General features: G+C 44.3%; 1 protein-coding gene across 2 annotated transcripts in view; it reads right to left on the reverse strand.

Moving 5' to 3' along the window:
* Positions 1 to 22,052, reverse strand: part of reep3b (receptor accessory protein 3b) — an 80,859-nt gene that overhangs the window by 34,436 nt on the left and 24,371 nt on the right. For both annotated transcript variants that reach the window (XM_070876840.1, XM_070876839.1), the window contains exon 2: positions 20,322 to 20,394. In XM_070876840.1, coding sequence (XP_070732941.1) covers positions 20,322 to 20,394 — 73 coding nt within the window. The remainder of the gene's footprint in view (positions 1 to 20,321; positions 20,395 to 22,052) is intronic.

The following is a 22,052-nucleotide window of genomic DNA, read 5'->3' on the forward strand; positions in this document are numbered from 1 at the left end:
CATAAGTTTGGTGCTGGATTTGAGGTCCTGGTCTTCAAACACTCTTCAGACGACCGAAGGCTGTGCTGGTACACTGAAAGTGGTGTTGGACCTCGTCGTCAATGTCTGCTCTTGCTGACAGTAGGCTCCAGATGTATAGAAAATGGTTCACATTTTCCAAGGTCTCGTCGTGGATTTTGATAATCGAGGGGAGGGGATAAAAAGTGCCGTGTGGCGGGATCAGATTGGTAGACGACCTTTGCCTTACGGATGTTTAGCACAAGGCCCATGCACTCGCAGGTGAACATGTTGACAATGGCTTGGAGTTCAGCTTCCAGCGTCGTCTGCGTACTGTAGTTCTATGACAGAGGATGGGACAACCTTGGATCTGGTCTGGAGGCGGCGGAGGTTGAACAGATTCCCATTTGTTCTATTATTTAGCTCCACTCCAATGGGGAGCTTGTTAAGGGCGAGATGAAGCATTGCAGCAAGGAAGATCGAAAAGAGCGTTGGTGCGATGAAGCAGCTTTGCTTGACCCGGTTCGGACGTGGATTGGATCTGTGGTGCATCCATTGGTCAAGATCACGGCTTGCATGCCATTGTGAAGCAGACGGAGGATGGCGATGACCATTTGAGGAGGAAACGGAGAAGGACGCTCCATGTGCAAAGTTAAAGCACATGGGATTGGGGGTAGTGTGCTGACATGGATTGAGAACTGGTTGTCAGACAGGAAGCAAAGAGTAGGAGTAAATGGGGACTTTTCAGAATGGCAGACAGTGACTAGTGGGGTACCGCAAGGTTCTGTGCTGGGGCCCCAGCTGTTTACACTGTACATTCATGATTTAGACGAGGGGATTAAATGTAGTATCTCCAAATTTGCGGATGACACTAAGTTGGGTGGCAGTGTGAGCTGTGAGGAGGATGCTATGAGGCTGCAGAGCGACTTGGATAGGTTAGGTGAGTGGGCAAATGCATGGCAGATGAAGTATAATGTGGATAAATGTGAGGTTATCCACTTTGGTGGTAAAAACAGAGAGACAGACTATTATCTGAATGGTGACAGATTAGGAAAAGGGGAGGTGCAACGAGACCTGGGTATCATGGTACATCAGTCATTGAAGGTTGGCATGCAGGTACAGCAGGCGGTTAAGAAAGCAAATGGCATGTTGGCCTTCATAGCGAGGGGATTTGAGTACAGGGGCAGGGGGGTGTTGCTACAGTTGTACAGGGCCTTGGTGAGGCCACACCTGGAGTATTGTATACAGTTTTGGTCTCCTAATCTGAGGAAGGACATTCTTGCTATTGAGGGAGTGCAGCGAAGGTTCACCAGATTGATTCCTGGGATGGCGGGACTGATCTATCAAGAAAGACTGGATCAATTGGGCTTGTATTCACTAGAGTTCAGAAGAATGAGAGGGGACCTCATAGAAACGTTTAAAATTATGTCGGGTTTAGACAGGTTAGATGCAGGAAGAATGTTCCCAATGTTGGGGAAGTCCAGAACCAGGGGACACAGTCTAAGGATAAGGGGTGAGCCATTTAGGACTGAGATGAGGAGAAACTTCTTCACCCAGAGAGTGGTGAACCTGTGGAAATCTCTACCACAGAAAGTTTTTGAGGCCAATTCACTAAATATATTCAAAAAGGAGTTAGATGAAGTCCTTACTACTAGGGGGATCAATGGGTATAGCAAGAAAGCAGGAATGGGGTACTGAAGTTGCATGTTCAGCCTTGAACTCATTGAATGGCGGTGCAGGCTAGAAGGGCCGAATGGCCTACTCCTGCACCTATTTTCTATGTTTCTAATCCCTCATGGTTGACAGTGTCAAAGGCCTTTTGTGAGGTCAAAGGCGGCCATATACAAGGGTTGGTGCCGTTCTTCATTTCTCTTAGTTGTCGCGAGGTGAAGATCATGTCCGTTGTATCCCTTAATTGACAGAATCTGCATTGCGACTCTGGGCAGAGCTCCTCAGCCACAGGAGAAGACGACTGAGAAGGATTCTTGATTACTTTCTCTGTGGTGAGGGAAGGGGTGTCCACAAGACTGGGACCTGGATCCTTAAAGATGAAATATTCTCTCTTTTCCTTCCTTTGAAAGGAAAAGCAAAAAAAAAGTGGGAGTAGCCTCCTTACAAAGCTAGCCACAGGGGGCTTTCATTTTGTTTTCAGATGAGATCCAGTCATCCCTCCCCACAGCTGAACATTTAAAGCACACGATACACCAGAAAAACCTTGCCTACACAGAGAAAATCAGGCGTAGGGAACGAGGGGGGGTGTTTACAAACATTAAACACCACTTTTACAAATAAAGAGCCATCATCAATAATAAATAATAAATCAATAAATCAATTCAAATAAATTAAAATATTAAAAATCATTCAATAAATAAATGATTTCTACTCACCTACTGCAGCACCTGGGGGGGGGGGGGGGGCGAGGGGAGAAAAAGAGAAGAGGGGGGGGGGAGAAAAGAAGAGGATGGGGGGGGGGGGGGGGAGAAAGAAAGATGATGGGGCAGGAGGGGGGGGGGGGGGAGGAGAAGAGAAGATGATGGGGAAAGAGAGAGAAGGTGATGGGGAGGGGGGGGGGGGGAGGGAGTAGAGAAGGAGATGATGATGGGCAGGCTCTGAAGAAGAATGAGGGGGGCGGGGAAAAAGAAAGAGAGAGAGAGAGAGAGAGAGAGAGAGAGAGAGAGAGGAGAGAGGAGAGAAGAGAGAGAGAGAGAGAGAAGACAACGAAGAAGCCCTGCACCCAGCCGATGCTGGGCCGCCAACCCTTCAGGCGGGGCCCGCCCCAGCAAGATGGGGGCAGGTGGGCCCCGCCGCCGAGGCAAGATGCACAGGCCACTCGGCCGGGGACAGGGGTGACATCACTTCAGCCTGGGATAGGGTCATCGCCCCGGAGACAGGACGCCGACAGCCAATGCGCACGCGCGCAGCTGCCAGCACAGTTTCCGGCGCAGGGCTGTAGCTCCGCCCCCAGCAGCTCCTGCTGCACAGCGAGAGGTGGAATTGGGCCGACAGCTATCGGAGAATCACGATGTAAGTATTCGGCGCAATTTTTGTTCTATAAATTAGGCGGGCCTCTCCGACGTGCGCCGCTCTCGCGGGCGGCCGAAAGTTCACCCCACAGCATGAAACTTGCCATGCCTGAGACAAGGAGTGCTGTCCTACTGTTACTTCTCATTATCCTTCATCATATCTTAACATATTTACTTCTTAATTTATATGTTGTACACATGGAAGAGATATTGACATGGATTAAACATAACACACCATGGTTATTCCTCATTCATGCATTAAGGTGCATAAATAAAAAGTGGTTAAACTTAGACTAGCCTAGTATACCCCTCCATTACACTCCTGGTGCTCACCATTATTTTAATATTCAGGCTACATCAATGCAATGTACAAATATAATTATTAATTTCTCTTCGGCTTAATAGAAATGCAACAAAAATTGTTCCCAAGGCGACGAAGGTTGAACAGGTTCCCACTGGTTCTATAGTTTAGTTCCACTCCAGTAGGGAGCTTGTTAAGTGTGAGGTGGAGCAAGAGAGTAATAGAGTTGTGAAACATAACCTGGGAAGATCATGGAGTAGACCCATGACAGCCACTGCACTTCCAAAAGGAGTTCATTATACATGAAGTGCAGAGGCATTTGAACAACCTGACGAGGTACAATTCAAGTGTGGGTTTCTTTCACCGAAGTAGAGCGTACAAGTAAATTCTAGAGACAAGTGAATACATCTCAGGAGAAAAGGACTCAGAAAAAGTTGATGAGAAAAGAAGGACTTGAATTGAAACAACATCTTTCACGGCTTCAGGATGTCCCAAAGTGCTTTACAGCCAATGAAGTATTTCTGAAGTGTAGTCACTGTTGTAATGTAGGAAATGCAGCAGTCAATTTACGCACATTAAGCTCCCCCAAACAACAATGTGATAACGACCAGTTCATTTGTTTTAGTAATGTTGATTGAGGGATAAATATTGGCCAGGACACCAGGGATAACTCCACTGCTCTTCTTCGAAATAGTGCCATGGGATCTTTTATGTGCACCTATCTGCTCTGTTTCAACATCTCATCCGAAAGACGGCACCCTCCGACAGTGCAACACTCCCTCAGTACTGCACTGGAGTGTCCGCCTAGATTTTTGTGCTCAAGACTCTGGAGTGGAACTTGAACTCACGATCTTCTGACTCAGAGGCGAAAGTGCTACCCACTGAGCCACAGCTCACCAGTTCATCCATCAAGAGGTGTATTGGCTTGTTTTGGCCAAATGGCCATATTATGTGTTCCGAAATATTCTTACATTTTCAGTACTGAATGAATTAAACTCAACCTGATTGTGGTAAAACAGCTTTATGTATGTACAAAACTAGAACTAAACCTGTAATTTATACCATGCTATCAGGCTTGGCACAGTGAGTAGCACTCTCGCCTCAAGAGTCAGAAGTTTGTGGGTTCAAGACCCACTCCAGAGACTTGAGCACATAATCTAGGCTGATACTCCAGTACAATACTGAGCTGGAGGTGCTGTCATTTGGATCAGATGTTAAACCCAAGCTCTGTCTGCCCTCAAAGGGCGAGAGTGCGAGAGAGCGCGAGAGAGAGAGAGAGAGAGAGAGAGAGTAAAAGATGCCGTGGCACTATTCAAAGATGGCCAGAGAAATTCTCCCTGGTGTCTTGGTCAATATTTATCCCTCAACCAACATCACTAGGTTTAATTGCCAATTTCTCTCATTGCTGTTTGTGGGACCTTGCTGAGCACAAATTTGCTGCCGCATTTGTCCACATAACAGTGACTAAACTTCAAAAGTACTTCACTGACTGTGAAATGCTTAGGGACGACAGAGGATATGAGATGTGCTATATAAATGCAAGTTATTTTTTCTCATGAAATAGAGGTCTAACAGAATAGATCCACACTGACTTTCAACAAATAAATATGCCACTTCTCAGCAGGCCACAAGGACATTTCACAGGCCAGTGTCACCACAATGTCTATTCAAGATGCCTGCATTATAAATTCTAAGAATCTGCGGTGGTGTTAATACTGCGGAACCTGAACCTCAGGTTGGCAGAGCTCATCAGTTACTGCGAGTACACAGAGCTCAAGATTACCTGAAGCGCTGGTCCTTCAGTCAGTCAATCATATGGCCTACTAGTTTTACTTTCAGATGTTTCCAATACTGTACGTCAAGATATATAATACAGACAATACAGGACAGCTTGCTATTGAAATTACAATCGACCAGCTTACCAAAATTCAGCAGGAGGGACTTTATATATGTAGCAATTTAAAATGTTTAAGTAAAGTAACTTGGCAAGAACAATTACATTTTTTGCAACAAATCCAATTGGAAAAAAGAATTACCTATATATTCATACTCCAGATCTAATTGAACACTAAGTTCCACACCCCATACCTTACTCCCTTCTTCCAGGAGTAGCAAACCTATGCCCGCATAAAAGAAAGGCAACAGAACAGCAGCAGAGACCCAAAACCTCAATGTCAATGTCAGAGCGAGAGAGAGACAGAGAGCGGCTCAAAAAAACCCACAACTGGATCAGTGGTGTGAGGAGCAGGTTACATGCATGAACCACAAGTGAAAAAGTGATGAAAAATATATTGGTCCAGCATGTCACGATTTTGCTCCAAGGAAATGAGGTGTACACACCCATCGATTGTACATGAACTAAACAACTCCAACGTACATTCAGGTATCTACCTAAATCAGTCAATTATTTAGTTGGCTGAAACACTTAATAAATTCTTTCTCCAATACTTACTGATTTATGAATTGGAACTGGAACCTGAAGAAAGAAGCATGCCAAACTTTCAGACAAGCCAGAGAACGACGCAATTGTTAACATTGCGAGAAGAAATCAGGATGTGCTCCTCTACAATGACCCAGAACGACAAACCATTCTGAACCAGATTAGCTGTTGTTCTATCTCTCCTACAACTTTGTAGCAATATTAAAAGTATACTTAGAGCACATTTAATCTCATTTATAGTATTAATAGGAGCCAAAGTCTCATGACTGAAAAGGGTGATTTGCAGCCCTTTTAGAGTCCATTTCGCAAAGCAGTTTTGCCTGCTCAAATTCCATGAAAACTAACCTGGCTCACAGTACAGGGCGGATTAGCAAAGGGTAGAGGTGACATAAGGACAGATGCATGGTCAGCTGGAGTCTTTCAGGTAGGTGAGTGGCTCTGATTTACCCTCATTTGGACAGGGCTTCCCCAGAAAATGTTACTGCAAAAAAAGTATTGTTACATTTTTTTTTTGAACCAGCTGTATCATTTGAGCACGTCAGACGTATGCCAAATGCAAGACTTTAAGGTAATTAAGTGTTAGTTGTTTTTGTTTGATTCATTTTTTGGCCAGTGGGCCTGTTGCAGGTAGCAAGGTTCCACAGTCCAATCAGTGAGCTACAGAACTGTGCAGGGGGGGGGGGGGGGGGGGGGGGGGGTAGTGGGGGGACCCCCAAGGCATGCATTTGTTGAAGGTGCACTCTGTCGAATGCCTTTTGGAAATCCATGTACACCACGTTAACCGCATTACCCTCATCAACCCTCTCTATTACCTCATCAAAAAACTCGATCAAGTTGATTAAACCCGATTTGCCTTTAACAAATCCATGCTGGCTTTCTTTAATTAATCCACCACTATCCAAGTGACTTAATTTTGTCTCTGATTACTGTTTCTAAAAGCTCCCCCACTCCCAAGGTTAAACTGACTGGCCTGCAGTTGCTGGGTTTAACTTTACAACCTTTTTTGAACAATGATGTAACATTTGGAATTCTCCAGTCCGCTGGCATCACCCCCGTATCTATGGAGGATTTGAGTATTATGGCCAATGCCTCTGCAATTTCCACACTCAATTCTCTCAGCATCCAAGGACAAGAACATAAGAAATAGGAGTAGGCCACACGGCCCCTCGAGCCTGCTCCGCCATTCAATACGATCATGGCTGATCCAATCATGGACTGGGTCCACCTCCCTGCCCGCTCCCCATAACCCCTTATTCCTTTATCGTTTAAGAAACTGTCTACTTGTGTCTTAAATTTATTCAATATGCCAGCCTCCACAACCCTCAGAAGAAATTTCTCATCAGTTTTATATGGGCAGTCTCTTATTCTAAGATTTTGCTCTCTAGTTCTAGTCTCCCCCATCAGTGGAAACATCCTCTCTGCATCCACCTTATCAAGCCCCGCCATAATCTTATGCGTTTCGATAAGATCACCTCTTATTCTTCTGAACGCCAATGAGTAGAGGCCCAAGCTACTCAACCTTTCCTCATAAGTCAATCCCCTCATCTTGGAATCAACCTTGTGAACCTTTTCTGAACTGCCTCCAAAGCAAGTATATCCTTTCATAAATATGAAAACCAAAACTACACACAGTATTCCAGGTGTGGCCTCACCAATACCCTGTACAACTATAGCGAAACTTCCCTGCTTTTATACTCCATTAACTTTGCAATAAAGGCCAAGATACCATTGGCCTTCCTGATCACTTGCTGGACATGCATACTAACCTTGTGTTTCATGCACTTGGCAATCTTTCTCCATTTATATAACTTGCTCCTTGATTTTTTTCTGCCAAAGAGCAAAAATCTCACACTTTCCAACATTATACTCCATCTGCCAAATTTTTGCACACTTAGCCTATCTATGTCCTTTTGCAGATTATTTGTGTCCGCTTCACGCATGGCTTTTCCTCCCATCTTTGTATCGTCAGCAAACTTGGCTACATTACACTCAGTCCCTTCTTCCAAGTTATAAATATTGATTGTAAAGAGTTGGGGTCCCAGCACCGATCCCTGCAGCACACAACTTGTAACTGATTACCAACCCGAGAATGAACCAACTATCCCAACTCTTTTCTGTTTGTTAGATGCATCCCATCCGCTCCTGGTGATTGATCTACTTTAAGTACAGCCAGCTTTTCTAATACAGGTTGTACCTCTCTGGTCTAGCACTCTTGGGACTGGACCGGTGCCGGACCAGAGAATTCTCCAGACAATGGGAAGTCACGCCAACCCTAGGAGGGAGAGAGAAAATGGGTAATTATACACCGGTTAGCCTGACATCAGTAGTGGGGAAAATGTTGGAATCAATTATTAAAGATGAAATAACAGCGCATTTGGAAAGCAGTGACAGGATCGGTCCAAGTCAGCATGGATTTATGAAAAAGAAATCATGCTCGACGAATCTTCTGGAATTTCAGGATGTAACTAGTAGAGTGAATAAGGGAGAACCAGTGGATTTGGAGTATTTGGACTTTCAAAAGGCTTTTGACAAGGTCCCATACAAGAGATTGGTGTGCAAAATCAAAGCGCATAGTATTGGGGGTAATGTACCGACGTGGATAGAGAACTGGTTGGCAGACAGGAAGCAGAGAGAGTCGGGATAAACGGGTCCTTTTCAGAATGGCAGACAGTGACTAGTGGAGTGCCAGAGGGCTCAGTGCTGGGACCCCAGCTCTTTACAATATACATCAACGATTTGGATGAAGGAATTGAGTGTAAGATGTCCAAGTTTGCAGATGACACTAAACTGGGTGGCGGTGTGAGCTGTGAGGGGGGCGCTAGGAGGCTGCAGGGTGACTTGGACAGATTAGGTGAGTGGGCAAATGCATGGCATATGCAGTATAATGTGGATAAATGTGAGGTTATCCACTTTGGGGGCAAAAACACGAAGACAGATTATCTGAATGGCGGTAGATTCGGAAAAGGGGAGGTGCAATGAGACCTAGGTGTCGTGGTTCATCAGTCATTGAAAGCTGGCATACAGGTACAGCAGGCGGTGAAAAAGGCAAATGGTATGTTCGCCTTCATAGCTAGGGGAGTTGAGTACAGGAGCAGGGAGGTCTTACTGCCATTGTACAGGGCCTTGGTGAGGCCCCACCTGGAATATTGTGTTCAGTTTTGGTCTCCTAATCTGAGGAAGGACATTCTTGCTATTGAGGGAGTGCAGCGAAGGTTCACCAGACTGATTCCCAGGATGGCAGGACTGACAGATGAGGAGAGACTGGATCAACTGGGCCTTTATACATTGGAGTTTAGAAGTAGGAGAGGGGATCTCATAGAAACATAAAAGATTCTGATGGGACGAGACAGGTTAGATGCAGGTAGAATGTTCCCAATGTTGGGAAAGTCCAGAACCAGGGGACACAGTCTTAGGATAAGGGGTAGGCCATTTAGGACCGAGATGAGGAGAAACTTCTTCACTCAGAGCTGTGAACCTGTGGAATTCTCTACCTCAGAGTTGTTGATGACAGTTTGTTTAAATATATTCAAGAGGGAGTTAGATATGGTCCTTATGGCTAAAGGGATCAAGAAGTATGGAGAGAAAGCAGGAAAGGGGTACTGAGGTGAATGATCAGCCATGATCTTATTGAATAGTGGTGCAGGCTCGAAGGGCCGAATGGCCTACTCCTGCACCTATTTTCTATGTTTCTATGACCTCCCGACCTAGGAGGAAACACCAGAGGAGCAGCAGGGATAAGATGATGTATAGCATGACACTAAAGTCACGTTGCACCTAGCCTTTTCCGAATCTGCCACCATTCAGATAATATTCTGCCTTCCTGTTTTTGCCACAAAAGTGGATAACCTCACATTTATCCACATTATATTGTATCTGCCATGCATTTGCCCACTCACCTCACCTTTCCAAGTCACCCTGCAGCCTCTTAGCGTCCTCCTCACAGCTCACACCGCCACCCAGCTTAGTGTCTTCTGCAAATTTGGAGATATTACACTCAATTCCTTCATCTAAATCATTGATGTACATTGTAAATAGCTGGGGTCCCAGCACTGAGCCCTGCGGCACCCCACTAGTCACTGCATGCCATTCTGAAAAGGACACGTTTATCCCGACTCTCTGCTTCCTTCTGCCAACCAGTTCTCTATCCATGTCAATACATTACCCCCAATACCACATGCTTTAATTTTGCACAACAATCTCATGTGGGACCTTGTCAAAAGCTTTTTGAAAGTCCAAATACTCCACATCCACTGGTTCTCCCTTGGCCACTCTACTAGTTACATCCTCAAAAAATTCTAGAAGATTTGTCAAGCATGATTTCCCTTTCATAAATGCATGCTGACTTGATCCGATCCTGTCACTGCTTTCTAAATGCTCTGCTATTTCATCCTCAATAATTGATTCCAACATTTTCCCCACTACCGATTCAGTTTTCTCTCGCCCTCCTTTTTTAAAAAGTGGTGTTGCATTAGCTACCCTCCAGTCCATAGGAACTGATCCAGAGTCGATCGACAGTTAGAAAATGATCACCAATGCATCCACTATTTCTAGGGCCACTTCCTTAAGTGGGATGCAGACTATCAGGCCCTGGGGATTTATCGGCCTTCAATCCCATCAATTTAACTAACACAATTTCCTGACGAATAAGGATTTCCTTCAGTTCTTCTTTCTTGCTAGACCCTCGGTCCCCTAGTATTTCCGGAAGGTTATTCGTGTCTTCCTTCGTGAAGACAGAGCCAAAGAATTTGTTTAATTGGTCTGCCATTTCTCTGTTCCCCATTATAAATTCACCTGATTCTGACTGCAAGGGACCCATGTTTGTCTTCACTAATCTCTTTCTCTTCACACATCTATAGAAGCTTTTGCAGACAGTTTTTATGGTCCCAGCAAGCTTCCTCTCATGCTCCATTTTCCCCCTTCTAATTAAACTCTGTCGTCCTCTGCTGGATTCTAAATTTCTCCCAGTCCTCCGGTTTGCAGGTTTTCCTGGCCAATTTATATGCCTCTTCCTTGGATTTAACACTATCCCCAATTTCCCTTGTTAGCCACAGTTAAGCCACCTTCCCAGTTTTATTTTTACTCCAGACAGGGATGTACAATTGTTGAAGTTCATCCATGTAATCTGTAAATGTCTGCCATTGTCTATCCACCGTCAACCCTTGAAGTATCATTCGCCAGTCTAATCTAGCCAATTCACATCTCATACCATCGAAGTTACCTTTCCTTAAGTTCAGGACTCTAATCTCTGAATTAACTGTCACTCTTAAATAAAGAATTCCACCATTTTATGGACACTCTTCCCCAAGGGGTCTCGCACAACAAGATTGCTAATTAGTCCTTTCTCATTACACATCACCCAGTCTCGGATGGCCAGTTCTCTGGTTGGTTCCTCAACATATTGGTCTAGAAAACCATCCTTAATACACTCCAGGAAATCCTCCTCCACCGTATTGCTACCAGTGTGGTTAGCCCAATCTTTATGTAGATTAGTCGCCCATGATAACTGCTGTAACTTTATTGCACGCATCTCTAATTTCTTGTTTGATGCTGTCCCCAACCTCACTACTACTGTTTGGTGGTCTGTACACAACTCCCACTATCCTTTTCTGCCCTTTGATATTCCGCAGCTCCACCCGTACAGATCCCACATCATCCAAGCTAATGTCCTTCCTTACTATTGCATTAATTTCCTCTTGAATCATCAACGTTACCCCACCTCCTTTTCCCTTCTGTTTATCCTGTCTAAATGTTGAATACCCCTGGATATTGAGTTCCCAGCCTTGGTCACCCTGGAGCCATGTCTCTGTAATCCCAATTATATCATATTGGTTAATAGCTGCCTGTGCAGTTAATTCTTCCACCTTATTACGAATACTCCTCACAATGAGGCACAGAGCCTTCAAGCTTGTCTTAACACACTTTGTCCCTTTAGAATGTTGCTGTAATGTGGCCCTTTTTGATTTTTGCCTTGGGTTTCTCTGCCCTCCACTTTTACTTTTCTTCTTTCTATCTTTTGCTTCTGCCCCTATACTATTTCCCTCTGTCTCCCTGCGTAGGTTCCCATCCCCCTGCCATATTAGTTTAACCCCTCCACAACAGCACTAGCAAACACTCCCGCAAGGATATGGGTTCCGGTCCTGCCCAGGTGAAGACCGTCCGGTTTGTACTGGTCCCACCTCCCCCAGAACCGGTTCCAATGTCCCAGAAGTTGAATCCCTCCCTCCTGCACCACTCCTCAAGCCACATATTCATCTGAGCTTTCCTGCGATTCCTACTCTGATTAGCACGTGGCACTTGTAGCAATCCTGAGATTACTACCTTTGAGATCCTGCTTTTTAATTTAACTCCTAGCTCCCTAAATTCAGCTTGTAGGACCTCATCCCATTTTTTACCTAGATCATTGGTACCTATATGCACCACGACAACTGGCTGTTCACCCTCCCCCTCCAAAATGTCCTGCAGCCGCTCCAAGACATCCTTGATCCTTGCACCAGGGAGGCAACATAGCATCCTGGAGTCTCGGTTGCGACCGCAGAAATGCCTATCTATTCCCCTGACAATAGAATCCCCTACCGCAAGCGTTTTCCCATTCTTTCCTGCCCTCCTGTGCAGCAGAGCCACCCATGGTGCCATGAACTTGGCTGCTGCTGCCCTCCACTGATGAGTCATCCCCCCCCGGCCCCCCCCCCCCCCCCCAACAGTACCCAAAACGGTGCATCTCTTTTGCAAGGGGATGACCACAGGGAACCCCTGCACTACCTTCCTTCCACTGCTCTTCCTGCTGGTCACCCATTCACTCTCTGCGTTTGTAACCTTTGCCTGCGGTGTGACTAACTCACTAAATGTGCTTTTCACGATATCCTCAGCATCGCAGATGCTCCAGAGTGAATCCATGCGCAGCTCTAGTGCCGCAATGCGGTCTGTCAGGACCTGCAGCAGGATACACTTCCTGCACATGTAGTCGTCAGCAGCCTTACCTCCCTCCATACACAGTGCTGAACGCCTCCCCCCGCCAGGAATGTTGCCAGAACAGGGATGTTTCCGACTGGAGAGGTTCAACCTGTACCTCTTCATCAATTTTTATCCTATCAAGTCTCTCCACTACCTCCTCCTCCATTATGTCGATGGCAGCATCCTCTTCCTTGGTGAAGGCAGATGCAAAGTACTCATTTAGTACCACAGCCGTAACCTCTGCCTCCATGCATCGGTCCCTAACCGGCCTACCACTCCTCTTATTACCCTTGTACTATTTATATGTCTCTAGAAGACTTTTGGACTTCCGAGGCTCTCCACCAAGAAAGGGGCATCTGAAAGAAAAATTCAAGCTGCAACTGGTTACTTGAATGAGCCTGCAATTTTTTTTTTTATTAAACACTGCAATTATTTTCTCTGTTAAGTGGACATGCACAAAAAGTAGGTTGGGCAACAAACTACTGGTCTCCTGAAAAGAAAGCTGAGAGAGAAGGAAGCCACATATGCTTGGACAGGATTGACAACCATGAGCCTCAAGAGTCTATGCAGCTGCCATCAGACAACATCGAATGGAGAATACACTACACTGAAAAGTACACTGTGCCTAATAAATATATTTACAATAATGCTTCTGGGACATCTTCAATTTTGTGAAATTGAGTTTACTTGCAAAGTGCTGCAGTACAGCGGGACCTGGGGCTACTTGTGCATGAAACACAAAAGGTTCGTATGTAGGTACAGCAAGTGATCAGGAAGACCAATGATATCTTGGCCTTTATTACAAAGGGGATGGAGTATAAAAGCAGGGAAGTCTTGCTACAGTTAAACAGGGTATTGGTGAGGCCACACCTGGAATACTGCGTGCAGTTTGGGTTTTCATATTTATGAAAGGATATGCTTGCTGTGGAGGCAGTTCAGAGAAGGTTCACTTGGTTGATTCCAGAGATGAGGGGTTGACCTATGGAGGAAAGGTTGAGTAGGTTGGGCCTCTACTCATTGGAATTCAGAAGAATGAGGTGTGATCTTATCGAAACATATAAGGTTATGAAGGGGCTTGACAAGGTGGATGCAGAGAGGATGTTTCTACTGATGGGGGAGACTAGAACAAGGGGGTATAATCTTAGAATTTAAAACTGAGAGGAGGAGAAATTTACCCGGGGGTTGTAAATCTGTGGAATTCGCTGCCTCAGAGCTGTGAAAGCTTGAGTAAATTTAAGACATAGCCAGTTTCTTAACTGATAAGGGAAGAAGGGGTTATGGGGAGCAAGCAAGGAAGTGGACCAGAGTCCATGATCGGATCAGCCAAGATCATATAAAATAGCAGAGCAGGCTCAAGGGGCCTTATGGCCTGCTCCTATTTCTTATGTTCTTATAAAATTAGCCAAAAGTAGTGATGCACAAAATAAGAGCTCAGCGCAGACACACCACGGATTGTAATACCTCCAAATTTCAAGGTGGTTCTGTTACTGTAAATACAAAATTTGACAAGGCTCCTACAATGCAATGCCACCCTCTCATTTACAGCAAGGGAGAGGCACACAAAGCGAAAAGGATTGACTGGAACAGCTGCAAGTGAACGGGCTTGTCATGACTGGTTTACAAAGTATAGTCCTGTCTGAAACTGTGGAATGTTAACTTACATGACAATGGAAATCATGGTAACTTAAAATACTCTGTGGGACTGCAGTTTGGCCATCTTGCTGTAGCTCATGTAAACAGTTTCCTCAGAGTCAAGTGCCAACAATCATTAAAACAAAAACATATCTTGGCCTTCATCCGATCAACTCAAAGGCTAAAACCAGCGCCTCTTCATAAAAACACATGCAATCCCAAGGAGCAGTCCTGAATAAATACTGTAACAGCTAACATCTGTTGAATTGAAAGCCAACTCCGAATCCATTCTGAGCATGAGGCGATCCCTGGGGTCTGTCCATCTATGATCAGATTGCTGTATTCTCCCGATTTGACCCACTGCCATGTTATTTCTGTTGCTATACAAATGAAAGAAACCAACTGTTCTGCAATGACAGCACTGTTTTCCTCTGGGTAGTTGACATGGTCAGGGGATTCCTGGGAGTGTGTTGATAGTTCTGGGTGGTGCCCACCCACACACAGCGTGTTTGCAAACCACAAGTATCAATCATGTGGAAAAAGTCAATTATCAGGAGGTTAACAAAACAGTAATGCTTTTAAGACTTCGTGCATAGAAAATCTCATACTCAACAACCTTGCTGTAATATCTATTTATAAATGAATTTAGAATTAGCTGAAATTATTTTGATAGAACACATGCAAATTCATTTCTGCCAGCTACAGTAGAACATTAAGTCATGCTGGAATATTCCAGGTACAATCAAGTCTTGAAAGCAAATATCATGCACATGAAGAGTGAACTGAAAGACAAAAACAAAGCCCGATCTAGTTAGACCAAACATTCAACAGGCTGCTGCGATTTTTTTTTCATTCCCAATCTAATAAACTGCCTTTTCACGTGCAGGTCAACATGCTGTGCATTTCCTGTTTTTATTTCAAATCTCCAGAATTCACGGTTTGACATCATATAACTGTGGTAATCAGCCTGCTCTGCTGCAATTGCACATCTACTAAACAAATCGGACTGCTTTAGGCCAAATGTAATGAAATTGGTGCTTGCCAAGAGACTATCAACACTCAAATCCTACATGTGGCTTTTTAGCTCAAACTATGTTTCTGTAACTGTGATTCAACAAATAATGGTTAACATGTTTAAATTTACTGCGTAAAAGATATTGAGCTCCAATAAACAATACTGCGTGGGCCAGCAGCTGGCATTAACAGATGGGGAAAGATTGTCACCGTCATTTCAGCACACAATCATTCTGGCATGTGAAATTTTCATGCAATGTTCACTTCAGCTCAGATGAAGAGGCATATAAATTGGCCAGAAAAAGCAGCAAACCTGAGGACTGGGAAGAATTTAGAATTCAGCAGAGGAGGGCAAAGGGTTTAAGTAGGAGGGGGAAAATAGAGTATGAGGGGAAGCTTGCAGGGAACATAAAAACTGACTGCAAAAGCTTCGAAAGAAACATAGAAAATAGGTGCAGGAGTAGGCCATTTAGCCCTTCGAGCCTGCACCGCCATTCAATGAGTTCATGGCTGAACATGCAACTTCAGTACCCCATTCCTGCTTTCTCGCCATACTCCTTGACCCCCCCCCCCTAGTAGTAAGGACTACATCTAACTCCTTTTTGAATATATTTAGTGAATTGGCCTCAACAACTTTCTGTGGTCGAATAAAAACATGAATGTTTCTATTCTCGATATGTGAAGACCAACGTAGTCTTTGCAGTCAGAATCAGGTGAATTTATAATGGGGAACAAAGAAATGGCAGACCAATTGAACAAATACTTTGGATCCGTCTTCACAAAGGAAGACACAAATAACCTTCTGGAAATACTAGGGGTTCGAGGGTCTAACGAAAAAGGAGGAACTGAAGGAAACCCTTATTAGTCAGGAAATTGTGTTAGGAAAATTGATGGGATTGAAGGCCGATAAATCCCCAGGGCCTGATAAGTACTCTGGGATGCAACCTAAGGAAATGGCCCTAGAAATAGTGGATGCATTGGTGACCATTTTCCAACATTTTATTGACTCTGGATCAGTTCCTATGGACTGGAGGGTAGCTAATGTAACACCATTTTTTTTTTTATAAAAGGAGGGAGAGAGAAAACAGAGAATTATTGACCGGTTAGCCTGACATCGGTGGTAAGGAAAATGCTGGAATCAATTATTAAAGATGAAATAGCAGCGCATTTGGAAAGCAGCAACAGGATCGGTCCAAATCAGCATGGATTTATGAAAGGGAAATCATGCTTGACAAATCTGCTAGAATTCTTTGAGGACGTAACTGGTAGAGTGGACAAGGGAGAACCAGTTGATGTGGTGTATTTGGACTTTCAAAAGGCTTTTGACAAGGTCCCAGACAAGAGATTAGTGTGCAAAATTAAAGCACATGGTAAATGGGGTAATGTATTGACGTGGATAGAGAACTGGTTGGCAGACATGGAATAAACAGGTCCTTTTCAGGATGGCAGGAAATGACCAGTGGGGCGCCGCAGGGTTCAATGCTGGGACCCCAGCTGTTTACAATATACATCAATGATTTAGATGAAGAAATTGAATGTAATAACGCCAAGTTTGCAGATGACACTAAGCTGGGTGGTAGTGTGAGCTGTCAGGAGGATGCCAAGAGGCTGCAGGATGACAGACAGGTTAGGTGAGTGGACAAATGCATGGCTACTGTAATATAATGTGGATAAATGTGAGGTTATCCACTTTGGTGGCAAAAACAGGAAGACAGAATATTGTCTGAATGGTGACAAATTAGAAAAAGGTGAGGTGCAACAGGACCTGGGTGTCATTGAAGTTTAGCATGCAGTACAGCAGGCGGTGAAGGCAAATGGCATGTTGGCCTTCGTAGCTAGAGGATTTGAGAAAAGGAGCAGGGAGGTCTTACTGCAGTTGTACAGAGCCTTGGTGAGGCCACACCTGGACTATTGTGTTCAGTTTTGGTTTCCTAATCTGAGGAAGGACATTCTTGCTATTGAGGGAGTACAGCGAAGGTTCACCAAATTGTTTCCCTGGATGGCAGGACTGACAAATGAAGAGAGAGTGGATCAACTGGGCTTGTATCCACTCGAGTTTAGAAGGATGAGAAGGGATCTCATAGAAACATAAAATTCTGACGGGATTGAACAGGTTAGAGGCAGTTAGAATGTTCCCATTGCTGGGGAGTTCCAGAACCAGGTGTCAGTCTCAGAATAAGGATTAAGCCATTTAGGACCGAGATGAGGAGAAACTTCTTCACTCAGAAGTTACCTGTAGAATTCTCTACCACAGAAAGTTGTCGAGGCCAGTTTGTTAGATATATTCAAAAGGGAGTTAGACATTGCCCTTACAGTCAAAGGGATCAAGCGGTATGGAAAGAAAGCAGAAAAGGGGTACTGAGGTTAAATGATCAGCCATGATCTTATTGAATGGTGACGCAGGCTCAAAGGGCCTGCTCCTGCACCTATTTTCTATGTTTCTATGTTTACAGTACAGGAGGCCATTCGGCCTACCGCGTCTGCTAGCTCTGAGAGAGCTTTGCACTTACTTCCAATCCATTGCTCTATGGCCACTCACACACAGTTTTAAATTTGTTTTTCCAAATACTTATCCACTTCCCTTGTCAAAGTTATTATGGGTTCTGGTTCCAAGTGTACACGACCAACTGTCTAAAGAAATGTCATCATTTGATGACCATAATTTAATGCCCTCTCATCCCAACAGTGGAAGTGCTTTTTCCTGATTTATCCCAATACCCCTCAATTTTGAGAACATCTATCAGATTTCCTCTTTGTCTGCTCTACTGGAAAGAGAGAATCCCAAACTCAAGTCTTTTCTCATAACTAAAGCCTCTCATCCCAGGTATCATCACCTGGCCTTGACATCCTTCCTGAAGGAAGGCACCTAAAACTGGACACATTATTCTAACTACAGCTTAACCAATGATATGTATCGGTTTAGCATTACCCTCTTTGCTTCTGTACATTTTGTTTATAAAATAAAAGATCCCATTGTTTTCTTTTAAATCAGCTTCATCACGTGTTGTCGCCTGCCAAATCTGTGTCCATCTTTCCCACAATTCCATGTTTGAAACCCTCCAATCCGGCTTCCACGCCTGCCACAGTACCAAAACGGCTCAGTCACAAATATCATCCTTTATGACTGTGACAAAGACAAACCCTCTTTCTCGACTTGTCTGCAGCCTTTAACATGGTTGACCACTCTATCCAGAGAATCACCTGCAACAGCTTCTCTACCCGCCGCCACATAATTACCGCTGGTGTCCCCCAAGGATCTATCCTTGGTTCCCTCCTATTTCTCATCTACATGTTGCCCCTTGGTGACATCATCCAAAAAGACAGCGTCAGTTTCCACATGTACATTGATGACACCCAGCTCTGCCTCACTACCACTTCTCTCGACCCCTCCATGGTCTCTAAATTGTCAGACTGCTTATCCGGCATCCAGTTCTGGATGAGCAGAAATTTTCTGCCACAAACTCCGTACCCTAGCCACTGACTCCATCCCTCTCCCCAACTCCTGTCTGAGACTGAACCAGACTGTTCACAGCCTTGGGTGTCATATTTGACCTCGAAAATGAGCTTCCGACCACATATCCAGCATCTGCAGTATTTTGCTTTTGTATCTGATTTAAGCTACTCTGCTCAAACCAGATGCTCAGCCCCAACTTCAGAAGAGCATTCATAGAAACATAGAAATTTACAGCGCAGAAGGCGGCCATTTCAGCCCATCGTGTCCACACCGGCCGACAAAGAGCCGCACGGCCCTTGATCAGCAGCCCTAAACCCATGAACAATGACAGAAAGGCAAAGAGCATCCAGCCCAACCAGTCCGCCTCACCACAACTGCGACACTCCTTATACTGAAACATTCCACACTCCACCCCAATCGGAGCCATGTGATCTCCTGGGAGAGGCCAAAACAAGATAAAAACCCAGGCCAATTTAGGAAGAAAAAAATCTGGGAAAATTCCTCTCCGACCCATCCAGGCGATCGACACTAGTCCAGGAGATCTGGCTGTATTCTATTTCCTGCAGTACTTACCGTATCTGTGCCGTCCATCAAAAGGTCATCCAGTCTAATCCCAATTACCAGCTCTAGGTCTGTAACCCTGCAGGTTACTGCACTTTCAGTGCCCATCCCAACCATCTGTTAAAAGTGGTGAGGGTTTCTGCATCCACCACTCTTCCAGGCAGCAAGTTCCAGATCCCCACAACCCTCTGCGTAACGAAGCACCCACCCCCCCCCCCTCAAATCCCCTCTAAACCTTCCACCAACCACCTTAAAACTATGCCTCTCGTAATAGACCTCTCCACCAATGGAAATAGATCCTTGCTATCCACTATGTCCAGGCCTCAATATTCCGATGGCAATAGTGACATACCCACCCCCTGGTCTCTGAGTGACACTGCCTGTTTACTGCTGTGGCTCATGCCCACTAGGAACCAAATTGAGACAGATTTAGAACCCTTACAGCCAGTGGACAAAGGATATTTATTTTATCAGTTTGAGCAGGTTGCGAGTCTAGGTCCTAGAGGCAAAAGGCCAGTGTCTAAACCAGTTTGCTCAAGGGATTTTTAACAAACATGCTGCGGCTGATTTGCTCTCTGACCACTGCTAAGTCACCCACAAGGAAGTGGTTCCTCACAGCAGCATGCGTGATGGCAAGAACTGAGTACTGTTAAATGGAAACATTCTCAATACCTCTTGTCATGGCCTTGCACATTCATGCGCCAACATGCAACACCATTGATATGGTTTTCATGCTTAAATTGAAACCCAAAAAAACTGCATCACCTCAAATGATTCTAAATTACCTATCTGGAAACAGTATAAAACAGAAGAGCAGGTGTTTAAAACTACAATTTATTGCAGTGAAAGGCAACAAGTATTTTCTGTTTAAATATATTCTTTATGTAAAAGGACTCAGTGATTGCATTTGCGAAGGAGTTGTCATACTCAATTCAAAGAGGTACTTACATATTCCTTTACATTTTTGGTTTTCACAGCTTTGTACGAATAGTAAGCAGGATACAAGGTCCCAAACACAAGGCTGTTAAAAAAGGAAAAGCACAGTTACAAGATACGCATTACATACACTGTTATACTGTCATGCATGTACTTTTGGGATCACTAGCCACTAGATGGCATCACTATTGGAGACCACTGGGCTGCACGCACCCAAGTATAAAAGGTCAGCCATTTCGTATATTAGGTACCTTGGGCCTGAATAAAGCAGAGCCACGGTTATATCTCGGAGTTAAACAGTACTCAGTCTAACAGTTACTGCATATACAACATATACATACGCACACATACACCCATCATCCTATCAGGAGCCTTCCAAAATTTGACCTCTTCATAACCTTTTGAAAAAACAGGAGCTTTGAAATCCACTAGGGAACAAGATTTATGACACCATCATCTCCCACTTCTTCTCTTAGGCGGTCCCTCTAATTAAACCCACTTCTAATCATCTACTAGCAAGCAGAAGCAGGAGAATCCATTCAGCCTGCTCCGCCATTTTGGCAAAGATGGCAGCTCTTTGCTTTAATTCTAATTCTCCACTCTCTCAATACTCTTCCTTCAGAAGTATCAATCTCCCTAGTAAAGTCTCAATTCTGTCTTTTGGGGCACTGCATTCCTCGCACAACTCTGCAGGAGATATTTTTTCTGGATTCATTTTAAACCGGCTTAGTTCTAATTTTAAGATCACATCCCCTTGTTGTGCAAGAGGATAGGAGCCATTTCCCCACTTACTCTGTCAGAGACTTCTAAAAACTCATGTCCAGGGTATATAAACCAAACTTAGCCACAGGTTGCAGCAGTCCACGTCAGCAAAGTTTTTTTTAAAATTGGGATCCTTATATTTAGGTTATGCATCAATGCTGATTATATAACATAGCTTGGGGCAGAAGAGAGAGACAAATCATTTCATGGTGAAGCTGCATCAATTCAAATATAATTTTTTAAACAGTCAACTCCATCTTTGAAATTAAACCTTGCCATTTTTAAAATATTGCATTACTGTTTTTATACATGTACAGCATTGTTGATGGGAGTAAACCATGTACCCTGAAACAAAGTTATAAAATTAACTATATGCAAGACAGCAAATGCATTTATAGAACTGCAATACCTAACTTTAAAAGTGCTACAGCGATTCTTTTTTAGCAACATGTTAATAGAAAACACCTCAACCCTGTTGTATAATCGAAGTGCACGTACATTAATTAACATCCACCACCATTCAGTGCAAAACTTTGCAGTCTCTCTCTTTCACCAAAGTTTGGAATTCTGCCATGAATTTATCAGACATAACACATCTTGGTGCAGCTGCGAAGTTTTTCTCCAGCAGTTGCATGCAGCAATCTGACTTCATCCGTGATTGCTGAGAATATTGGTTTGCACCACGAAATGCTCCAGACCTACCCCACCTCATCCCCCCCACCCTACCCAGCTCTGCCTCTAGGTACCTCCGTGCTTCCCCCTCCCTGGTTTCTATGGTGAAGTCCAACATTTTCATCAGTGTTCCCCAGGTAACCAACAAAATAAAAGCACAAAAAACAAAACACATTCTGCTTTTCGTCTTGCCATTTTACTAACAAACACACAAAAAGGTTTAAGTTCACACACATACAACATGTGAATGAGTATTGGGAACATATGCCCAACTGCATCCATCACTCATGTATTTATTAACCAAAAACA

This window comes from Pristiophorus japonicus, chromosome 3, assembly GCF_044704955.1.
Source record: "Pristiophorus japonicus isolate sPriJap1 chromosome 3, sPriJap1.hap1, whole genome shotgun sequence".
NCBI classification, from domain to species: domain Eukaryota; kingdom Metazoa; phylum Chordata; class Chondrichthyes; family Pristiophoridae; genus Pristiophorus; species Pristiophorus japonicus.